Raw genomic sequence first — 11,506 nt, forward strand, 5'->3', positions numbered from 1 at the left:
TACTACAGTATTCATACTATAGTTAACTGTAAATACTACAGTAAATACTACTTTAGTCCACAAAAACACTATAGTGAATACCACAGTATTTATATCATAGTATACTGTAGTATTTTTTTTTGTGTGTGTGTGTGTGTGTAGGTGTTTAAGCTTGTGAATCTGTGTGTAGGTGTTTAAGCTTGTGAATCTGTGTGTAGGTGTTTAAGCTTGTGAATCTGTGTGTAGGTGTTTGAGTGTGTGTGTCGGGTGGCAAGATTGCCACCTCAGCACTGTCTCCACTGACCTGTCTTTGGTAGGGAAATGCACAGTTTTTAACTTCAGCCTTTTGCTTTGACTCATATATGTAGACCTGATGGAATCTGTTGGGGAAGGTCTATTATCAGTACTGTCACAACATATTTGACAGGATATAGCTCCTTATACTAGACATGTTCAGTGGTATTGTTTGATTTCATCTACATTGATCGTATTTCATGAGTTATGAACTGCTTCTGGGGTCTTGCGCAAATTCTGCCCCTGCATATTCCGTCTCATCTATCTCGTGTGTGTGTGTGTGTGTGTGTGTGCGTGTGTGTGTGTGTGTGTGTGTGTGTGTGTTTGTGTGTACAGTGTACATGTACATTTTTGACATTTGCAATGTGTTGATGATAATGTTAGTTCAATTAATTTCAATTCCATACAAAATGTATTTACTGAAACACAAGACCACTTCTGACCCCCCTTCTAAAGACACGGCGACAGGAAGCCTAGAGGTTAAGAGCGTTGAGCCAGTAACAGAAAAGGTGCTGGTTAGAATCCCCGAGCAGACTTGGTGAAAAATGTGTTGCTGTGCTCTTGAGCAAGGCGCTTAACCCTAATTGCTCCTGTAAGTCGCTCTGGATAAGAGTGTCAGTTAAGTGTTAATAACATAGCGTACTAATAGTACCTTTTCTGACCAAGATCTCTTGTCTTCCCAGTTAAAGGCATGGCGTGCAACGATTAGACCAACACAGGGCAAGAGTAGCGATGTCTATGAAGACATGCGCACCACCATCAGACGTGCACACCCCCCTCAGATGGGTTATTAGTGATGTTGCATGGCAGCCATCTTTACTTTTGGCACCAACCTAAGACAGGTTGCTACGGGTGTTGCACAGCAGCCATCTTTACTTTGGGCACGACCTTCGGACAGCTTGTTACTGATGATGCACGGCAGCCATCTTTAATTTGGGTCCAAATGGAAGCTCATGTCAGCTGACTAGGAGACAATTATGTAAACATACTGTAATACATGATGTCAACGAAGGACTTGTGTTAAGTAGCAAGGGCTTGCATCAATGATGTACTCTTATGTCAGTCATTCAACCTCAAGGTAAGATACCTATATACTGTAGCTACTTAAGTACACAGCATTGTATGTGACTGACATCACACATTGTAAATGGTTGTTCATACAGAGGTTTGTTATAGTCCTTGACCCTGACGTAGCAGGTAGAATTTTTTCTTGTAATTACAACCACAATTTAACTTGAAAATAGCACTGATTGCTGTGCATGGTATTTCATTGTCTTTAGCTGTACATTCTATTTTTCTTTATAGATTGACAATATATTTTTTAACAACTTTTAAATGTTGAATTGATTCTCTATTGTATATATTTTTTAACATATTTGATGGCATTGGGCCTATGCCTATTTTTCAGGCGCCAGGCAACTTTTACTTTTATTTTGCATTCTTTAGTTCCTGTACTGATCATGTTGTTCCTGTAATGATAGGCTATTTTTTATAATAAATGAGTCATAAGACTAACAGTTCCGTTTCTGTGGTCATTGTGGCATCTCATGTTTTTCACAACAGTTTTGTGATGTTTGCATTTTAAGAACCCACGTCAGCAGGGCTCGTCTCTCTAAAGGAAAACAAGCATATTTTTTATATTTGCTGGACAGGCTGGGTTTGGTCGGTCCTGCTGTCACCTTACATTTACTCCTGTCTCTCATTAAATCATTACAGCAAATCACCTGCTGTCAGCACTTATTGTATGGCCCACTAACTAGCTGGGATCCAATCACAGGTCTACCGCTTTACTGAATACTGTGTTCCCTTCCATTTACTCCTGTCTCTCTCATTAAATCACCTGCTGTCACCTTACAGCACTTATTGTATGGCCCACTAACTAGCTGGGATCCAATCACAGGTCTACCGCTTTACTGAATACTGTGTTCCCTTCCATTTACTCCTGTCTCTCTCATTAAATCACCTGCTGTCACCTTACAGCACTTACTGTATGGCCCACTAACTAGCTGGGATCCAATCACAGGTCTACCGCTTTACTGAATACTGTGTTCCCCTTCCATTTACTCCTGTCTCTCTCATTAAATCACCTGCTGTCACCTTACAGCACTTACTGTATGGCCCACTAACTAGCTGGGATCCCATCACAGGTCTACCGCTTTACTGAATACTGTGTTCCCTTCCATTTACTCCTGTCTCTCTCATTAAATCACCTGCTGTCACCTTACAGCACTTACTGTATGGCCCACTAACTAGCTGGGATCCAATCACAGGTCTACCGCTTTACTGAATACTGTGTTCCCTTCCATTTACTCCTGTCTCTCTCATTAAATCACCTGCTGTCACCTTACAGCACTTATTGTATGGCCCACTAACTAGCTGGGATCCAATCACAGGTCTACCGCTTTACTGAATACTGTGTTCCCTTCCATTTACTCCTGTCTCTCTCATTAAATCACCTGCTGTCACCTTACAGCACTTACTGTATGGCCCACTAACTAGCTGGGATCCCATCACAGGTCTACCGCTTTACTGAATACCGTGTCCCCTTCCATTTACTCCTGTCTCTCTCATTAAATCACCTGCTGTCACCTTACAGCACTTACTGTATGGCCCACTAACTAGCTGGGATCCCATCACAGGTCTACCGCTTTACTGAATACTGTGTTCCCTTCCATTTACTCCTGTCTCTCTCATTAAATCACCTGCTGTCACCTTACAGCACTTACTGTATGGCCCACTAACTAGCTGGGATCCAATCACAGGTCTACCGCTTTACTGAATACTGTGAACTGCTTCTGGGGTCTTGCGCAAATTCTGCCCCTGCATATTCCGTCTCATCTATCTCGTGTGTGTGTGTGTGTGTGCGTGTGTGTGTGTGTGTGTGTGTTTGTGTGTACAGTGTACATGTACATTTTTGACATTTGCAATGTGTTGATGATAATGTTAGTTCAATTAATTTCAATTCCATACAAAATGTATTTACTGAAACACAAGACCACTTCTGACCCCCCCTTCTAAAGACACGGCGACAGGAAGCCTAGAGGTTAAGAGCGTTGAGCCAGTAACAGAAAAGGCGCTGGTTAGAATCCCCGAGCAGACTTGGTGAAAAATGTGTTGCTGTGCTCTTGAGCAAGGCGCTTAACCCTAATTGCTCCTGTAAGTCGCTCTGGATAAGAGTGTCAGTTAAATGTTAATAACATAGCGTACTAATAGTACCTTTTCTGACCAAGATCTCTTGTCTTCCCAGTTAAAGGCATGGCGTGCAACGATTAGACCAACACAGGGCAAGAGTAGCGATGTCTATGAAGACATGCGCACCACCATCAGACGTGCACACCCCCCTCAGATGGGTTATTAGTGATGTTGCATGGCAGCCATCTTTACTTTTGGCACCAACCTAAGACAGGTTGCTACGGGTGTTGCACAGCAGCCATCTTTACTTTGGGCACGACCTTCGGACAGCTTGTTACTGATGATGCACGGCAGCCATCTTTAATTTGGGTCCAAATGGAAGCTCATGTCAGCTGACTAGGAGACAATTATGTAAACATACTGTAATACATGATGTCAACGAAGGACTTGTGTTAAGTAGCAAGGGCTTGCATCAATGATGTACTATTATGTCTGTCATTCAACCTCAAGGTAAGATACCTATATACTGTAGCTACTTAAGTACACAGCATTGTATGTGACTGACATCACACATTGTAAATGGTTGTTCATACAGAGGTTTGTTATAGTCCTTGACCCTGACGTAGCAGGTAGAATTTTTTCTTGTAATTACAACCACAATTTAACTTGAAAATAGCACTGATTGCTGTGCATGGTATTTCATTGTCTTTAGCTGTACATTCTATTTTTCTTTATAGATTGACAATATATTTTTTAACAACTTTTAAATGTTGAATTGATTCTCTATTGTATATATTTTTTAACATATTTGATGGCATTGGGCCTATGCCTATTTTTCAGGCGCCAGGCAACTTTTACTGCTACTTTATTGTAATATTTTGCATTCTTTAGTTCCTGTACTGATCATGTTGTTCCTGTAATGATAGGCTATTTTTTATAATAAATGAGTCATAAGACTAACAGTTCCGTTTCTGTGGTCATTGTGGCATCTCATGTTTTTCACAACAGTTTTGTGATGTTTGCATTTTAAGAACCCACGTCAGCAGGGCTCGTCTCTCTAAAGGAAAACAAGCATATTTTTTATATTTGCTGGACAGGCTGGGTTTGGTCGGTCCTGCTGTCACCTTACAGCACTTATTGTATGGCCCACTAACTAGCTGGGATCCAATCACAGGTCTACCGCTTTACTGAATACTGTGTTCCCTTCCATTTACTCCTGTCTCTCTCATTAAATCACCTGCTGTCACCTTACAGCACTTATTGTATGGCCCACTAACTAGCTGGGATCCAATCACAGGTCTACCGCTTTACTGAATACTGTGTTCCCTTCCATTTACTCCTGTCTCTCTCATTAAATCACCTGCTGTCACCTTACAGCACTTACTGTATGGCCCACTAACTAGCTGGGATCCAATCACAGGTCTACCGCTTTACTGAATACCGTGTCCCCTTCCATTTACTCCTGTCTCTCTCATTAAATCACCTGCTGTCACCTTACAGCACTTACTGTATGGCCCACTAACTAGCTGGGATCCAATCACAGGTCTACCGCATTTACTGAATACTGAATACTGTATGTCCCTTCCATTTACTCCTGTCTCTCTCATTAAATCACCTGCTGTCACCTTACAGCACTTATTGTATGGCCCACTAACTAGCTGGGATCCAATCACAGGTCTACCGCTTTACTGAATACTGTGTTCCCTTCCATTTACTCCTGTCTCTCTCATTAAATCACCTGCTGTCACCTTACAGCACTTACTGTATGGCCCACTAACTAGCTGGGATCCCATCACAGGTCTACCGCTTTACTGAATACCGTGTCCCCTTCCATTTACTCCTGTCTCTCTCATTAAATCACCTGCTGTCACCTTACAGCACTTACTGTATGGCCCACTAACTAGCTGGGATCCAATCACTGGTCTACCGCTTTACTGAATACCGTGTTCCCCTTCCATTTACTCCTGTCTCTCTCATTAAATCACCTGCTGTCACCTTACAGCACTTACTGTATGGCCCACTAACTAGCTGGGATCCCATCACAGGTCTACCGCTTTACTGAATACTGTGTTCCCTTCCATTTACTCCTGTCTCTCTCATTAAATCACCTGCTGTCACCTTACAGCACGTATTGTATGGCCCACTAACTAGCTGGGATCCAATCACAGGTCTACCGCTTTACTGAATACTGTGTTCCCTTCCATTTACTCCTGTCTCTCTCATTAAATCACCTGCTGTCACCTTACAGCACTTACTGTATGGCCCACTAACTAGCTGGGATCCCATCACAGGTCTACCGCTTTACTGAATACTGTGTTCCCTTCCATTTACTCCTGTCTCTTTCATTAAATCACACAAATATGAAAAGGAGTGGAAACACACTCTCCTTAAAAAAACAGTATTCTGGAGGCCTGAATGACTATCAGTTACAGTTTTTTTTGATTGCTAAACGACAGTGGGCACAACTGGAGTCACATGTGCAAAACTCTAACTACAGTCTGCACTACCAACAGTCACCTGAGCTAAACAGTTCACATCACCTGCAAAACTCATTCCAAGCAACACAACTCTTAACACATGGCTCAAAACACGCTCAGTGCAGCCAAACACTATGCACAACCCTCACTGAGATAACACACACTGTCACTCAGAACACACTGAGAGTAAAAACACTAGCATCAAACACCAATACAGAAAATACAAACTTTTCATCTTTACAGTTTGAACAATTTCAGTGACTTCATACAAAGTCATATTTTCTTCAAAGAAAAGAGTGACATTCTTTCACATGATTTATTACATTTTTTAGAACATAACAATTCTTTAAGGTAAATTAAAATGAGCAGTTTGCTTCAATAGTCTGTAGTAATTTACGGAATTACAGTAATGAGAAAAAAAAGGTAGAAACTAAAAGTACATACTGTAATTCAAACAAATAATTGAGGGGCTAATCCTGCCTCTCTCTAGCATCAGGCCACAGGTTTTCTTCAACATCACATCTAATGTTTTCTCTTGCCATGCACCTGGGGAAGAACCTTCTGGAGTGCCTTATCCATCCCTGGCAGTCCTCTGGACTCGTGTCCTCACATCCGGCACGCATGGCTTCCAAAAGAGACATTTGGTCATGTGGGTGGTGACCAAACACTTTCCACCTCCAGGCAGAGAAAAACTCCTCTATTGGGTTGAGGAAGGGTGAATATGCAGGCAGGTACAAAACCATAAATCTGTGATTTGCTGCATACCAATCTGTGACAGCTGCAGAGTGGTGAAAAGCAACGTTATCGCAAACTATGACAAAAACTTGGGGGTTTCTTACTGGCTCCCCCTGTTCTGCTGGCACTAGCTGAGCATAGAGCTGTTCTAGGAAAGCTATAAGCCTTTTTGTGTTGTATGGGCCAATGAGTGGTGTGTTGAGAAGCAAATCATCATTGGCCATTGCAGCACACATGGTGATATTTCCCCCCCTTTGGCCTGGAACCTCCACAGTGGCCCTTTGACCTATAACATTCCTTCCTCTGCGCCGTGTTTTGGCAAGGTTAAATCCAGCTTCATTGATAAATACAAATGAATGTGGTCTTTCCAGTGCTTCCACCTCCATTACTCTCTGAAAAACAGTAAGTGCACAGTTTTACTGTAGAAATGCTAGTGTTTTTTTTTACTGTAAATATTTTGTATAGCTGTGTACGTAACCTCAGACGTCTTACCTGGACATATTGGTATCTTTGCTCTTTTACCCGTTCACTGTTTCTCTCGAACGGTACAGTGTATAACTGTTTCATTGTAACTTGATGTTTCTTTAGGACTCAAGCAATAGTTGTTGTGCTGACAGAATTAACATTTTCAAATATATCATTATCAGCCAGCACTCTATCTTGAATCTCCCGCAGTTTTATTGCATTGTTGACAACAACCATGTCAACAATAGCATTTTCCTGCGCATCTGAAAATATTTTTCCTCTTCCCCCTGTTGGGGGCAGCCTTTGGGTCCTGTTGTAAAAATATATTTTACAGTCAAACTTACTGTAATATATATCTGTGTAAATATTCTATAATTGCAATACAAAATAGATTCCTGTAATGTTTTCATTTACTGTAAGGATGTAACTCTCATCTGTTTGCATGATGGAACATTCGCATTACAGATGCCACTGTGGATCTTTGCAGATTGGGTTGCACCCTCAACCCTGCCTCTCTCAATGAGAGACCATGGTTCACGACATGGTCTATAAGTGTAGCCCTTATTTCATCTGAAATAACAGCTCTTTGTCTTCTTTGTCTTCCTCCACGCATCCGCCCTCTCCCTGCCACCCTTCTCCCTCCACGAACCCATCTTCCTTGTTCCATTTCCAAAATGAGTCTTTCTGAGCTCTACCTATATATACTGTAATATGTGTGTGTGTTCACTAACAAGTCTAAAACAAGACACCTGCTTAGCCTTTCAGCTGAAATTGCAATCAGCAGTGTTTGAAAGGCACAAGGCTGAAATCTATTCCGTTTTGAATGTGTGGTTCACAGTTTTGACAGCAGTGTGTTAGCATTTGAACAAAGTGCTGTAAATCCACAGTGTTGTGCAGGTTGTGGTTAAAGTCATGGGATAAGTGTGTAGAGTTTTGAAAACTGTGTTCAAGCAATGAAAAACGAACTAGAGTTTGGTCCACATGAACTGCTGCTGTGCAGACTGTAGTTAGAGTTTTGCACATGTGACTCCAGTTGTGTCCACTGTCGTTTAGCAATCGGAAAAAACTGTAATCATCTTTTGGATGGGGAGAGGAGCCATTGCTTGCTCAGTCTCTGAGGCAAAAAGGTTCAGAATCGTTACATCTAGAGATTCATTATATCTAAAGCCTTGCAAGGCAGTCTTTCCATGAGTCAAAAGGCAAGGGCCTAAATGTCACACTGTTTGTCACTGAAGCATGCACAACACCAGACCACAGTGGAGGTGCATGTTGTTTTCATTGTACACATCACTTACGTGTGGTGAAAGTTTGGTTAAAGCTGTGACTTTCTTCTCCCGCTTTGGACCCGGGTATTTTTATATAGTGCAGCAAGTGTACAGTGTATGTACAGAGGTGTGTGTGTCTTTGTGTGATGGTAGTGTATGTACAGAGGTGTGTGTGTCTTTGTGTGATTGTAGTGTATGTACAGAGGTGTGTGTGTCTTTGTGTGATGGTAGTGGTATGGTTGTGTTTGTGTTTGTGTTTGTGTGCTTTTGTGTGATGGTAGTGGTATGGTTGTGTTTGTGTGTGTGTGTGTGTGTGTGTGTGTGTCTTTGTGTGATGGTAGTGGTGTGTGTGTGTGTGTGGTGTGTGTGTGTGTGTGTGTGTGTGTGTGTGTGTGTGTGTGTGTGTGTGTGTGTGTGTGTGTGTGTGTGTGTGTGTGTGTGTGTGTGTGTGTGTGTGTGTGTCTTTGTGTGATGGTAGTGGTATGTGTGTGTTTGTGTGCGCATGGAGATGGCATAGAGACGAGACTAAGACTTCCTGTCTTTGTGCACGTGTGTTGGTGCAGCGTGTGGTCGAAACTGCAAGCAGAGAGGAAGTCAAGACCCCCGTTTACAGGAATACAACATGGGTTACGCTTACTTACCCACACAACCATGATGTTGACTAGCTTGATTAAAGGTCAATAGTCATAACCTTCACCACAAACTGGCCAAGTACATTTTCACTCAGTCCCTGCTGATGTTTACAGTGATTTCAATCCATCATAGTATTTCTCAGGACATTTTCACATACTTCAATTTCTGAAAAAACAAACATACTTTATGTTATGTGTTACACTCACAGCCAGTCATTTCCTGTTTAGCTGTAACATTGCTGATTCTGAAGTATGGGCCTGTACGTCAATTCAAAATAAGTTCCATATGACTTCAATCACTTTCTGACTGCACTCCTTTAATGTGAACTAAACGTTCCATGTTTGCCCATAGAGTAAGGGCTCAGAAAGTGACTTTTTGGACCTGAATGACAAAACATTCAAAGTTGACCCATTTTGCATTCCCACACCCTACCATGAGATATCCATGTCTTCATCACCGTACGGTTGAGTTTGACACAATTTGAAAGCTTACGAACAGGCTGGTCAAACTGTAAAGAAATGGGTCTACTTTGAGCACCTCTATCATGAATGTTTTGGCATTCAGGTCCCAAACTGTCCCATTCTGACCACTTCCACCATGACCAAACATGTATGAAACATTGTGTTCAAAGGGGTGCAGACAGAAAGTGATTGAAATCATATGGAACGACCCAGAAGACATTCTCAGGAGGACAAAACACAGGTGTGCGAGATACTGTGAAATAAGAATGTGTGTACTGTGAAAGTGCTTTGTCGAGAGATTATGTGACAGCACTCACAACATTACACCTACTTTCTTGTGATGTCTCATAGAACCTTAACCCTGGACTGATGGAAGAAAAGTCCCAAAGATTCCTCAATGTAAAGAACTTTACATTATTATTACACTGTAGTTGTCCTTCAATGAGTCAAGATGACCTTCAATGATTCCTTCCGATATCTGGTCTGGGTCTCAACATGGCCATGATGTAACGTTTTTCTCCTTGTCTTGTCCATTGGCTCTCTTAGGGTCCACATTGAACTGGCACATACAGAATGAATAGCTTGGCTGACAACACTAGTCAGATGATGTGTCAGTCTGACACTGAAAGGGGGAAGGCTGAGCTGAACTACTGAACAAAAATATAAACGCAACATATAAAGTGTTGGTCCTGTTTTTAATGACCTGAAATAAAAAAGGAGTATATCTGTCTGTAGTAAAGCCCTTTTGTGGGGAAAAACTCATTCTGATTGGCTGTGCCTGGCTCCCCAGTGGGTGGGCCTATGCCCTCCCAGGCCCACTCATGGATGCACCCCTGCCCAGTCATGTGAAATCCATAGATTAGGGCCTAATTTATTTAAATTGACTGATTTACTTATATGAAGTGTAACTCAGTAACATCTTTGAAATGAGTGCATGTTGCGTTCATATTTTGGATCAGTACACATGGTGCTGCATCTGACTGAGAGGATGTGGTTATAACAGCCTACATTTCATACTAGATGCAGTAACCTACATGCAGTAATTTCAAAACATAGATAAGAAAGAATTGATAGGATCATCAGTTAAGTTTGCAACTGATTGTTTTGTATTGAAAGTACTGATCATGGGTGAGCAGGCAGGTCTCCCCTGATACAAGTCAGTATTCAACGTCCATCCATGTCTGAGGACTTCGGGAGCAGAGTATGTGAGCGGAGCAGAGCTGGAGCGAGGAGCTGAGCTGGAGAGAGGAGCTGAGCTGGAGCGAGGAGCTGAGCTGGAGAGAGGAGCTGAGCTGGAGAGAGGAGCTGAGCTGGAGAGAGGAGCTGAGCTGGAGCGAGGAGCTGAGCTGGAGCGAGGAGCTGAGCTGGAGAGAGGAGCTGAGCTGGAGAGAGGAGCTGAGCTGGAGAGAGGAGCTGAGCTGGAGCTGGAGCTGAGCTGGAGAGGAGCTGAGCTGGAGCGTGGAGCTGAGCTGGAGCGTGGAGCTGAGCTGGAGAGAGGAGCTGAGCTGGAGCGAGGAGCTGAGCTGGAGCGAGGAGCTGAGCTGGAGAGAGGAGCTGAGCTGGAGAGAGGAGCTGAGCTGGAGAGAGGAGCTGAGCTGGAGAGAGGAGCTGGAGCGAGGAGCTGAGCTGGAGAGAGGAGCTGAGCTGGAGCGTGGAGCTGAGCTGGAGAGAGGAGCTGAGCTGGAGAGAGGAGCTGAGCTGGAGAGAGGAGCAGAGCTGAAGCGAAGGGCTGAGCTGGAGAGAGGAGCAGAGCTGGAGCGAGAGGCTGAGCTGGAGAGAAGAGCAGAGCTGGAGAGAGGAGCTGAGCTGGAGAGAGGAGCTGAGCTGGAGCGAGGAGCTGAGCTGGAGAGAGGAGCTGAGCTGGAGAGAGGAGCTGAGCTGGAGCGTGGAGCTGAGCTGGAGAGAGGAGCTGAGCTGGAGAGAGGAGCAGAGCTGGAGCGAGGGGCTGAGCTGGAGAGAGGAGCAGAGCTGGAGAGAGGAGCTGAGCTGGAGAGAGGAGCAGAGCTGGAGCGAGGGGCTGAGCGTGCCCAATTTGACTGGAGCGTGGAGCAACTTTCCCAAAGGC

At 43.4% G+C, this 11,506-nt stretch overlaps 2 protein-coding genes across 3 annotated transcripts in view; both read left to right on the forward strand.

Annotated features, from left to right (window-relative positions):
• The window catches only part of LOC115128088 (uncharacterized), a 93,622-nt gene extending 91,832 nt beyond the window's left edge, over positions 1 to 1,790 (forward strand). For both annotated transcript variants that reach the window (XM_065010501.1, XM_065010502.1), the window contains exon 8: positions 957 to 1,790. In XM_065010501.1, the coding sequence (XP_064866573.1) occupies positions 957 to 1,067 (111 nt within the window). In that variant the 3' untranslated portion in view covers positions 1,068 to 1,790. The remainder of the gene's footprint in view (positions 1 to 956) is intronic.
• Positions 1,791 to 10,565: 8,775 nt separating this feature from the next.
• Positions 10,566 to 11,066, forward strand: LOC115119010 (octapeptide-repeat protein T2-like). Its single transcript, XM_029647743.2, has 2 exons — positions 10,566 to 10,569; positions 10,642 to 11,066. The coding sequence occupies exons 1-2, from the start codon at positions 10,566 to 10,568 to the stop codon at positions 11,064 to 11,066; spliced, it is 429 nt and encodes a 142-aa protein (XP_029503603.2).
• Positions 11,067 to 11,506: the final 440 nt, after the last annotated feature.

This window comes from Oncorhynchus nerka, linkage group LG26, assembly GCF_034236695.1.
Source record: "Oncorhynchus nerka isolate Pitt River linkage group LG26, Oner_Uvic_2.0, whole genome shotgun sequence".
Lineage (NCBI taxonomy): Eukaryota > Metazoa > Chordata > Actinopteri > Salmoniformes > Salmonidae > Oncorhynchus > Oncorhynchus nerka.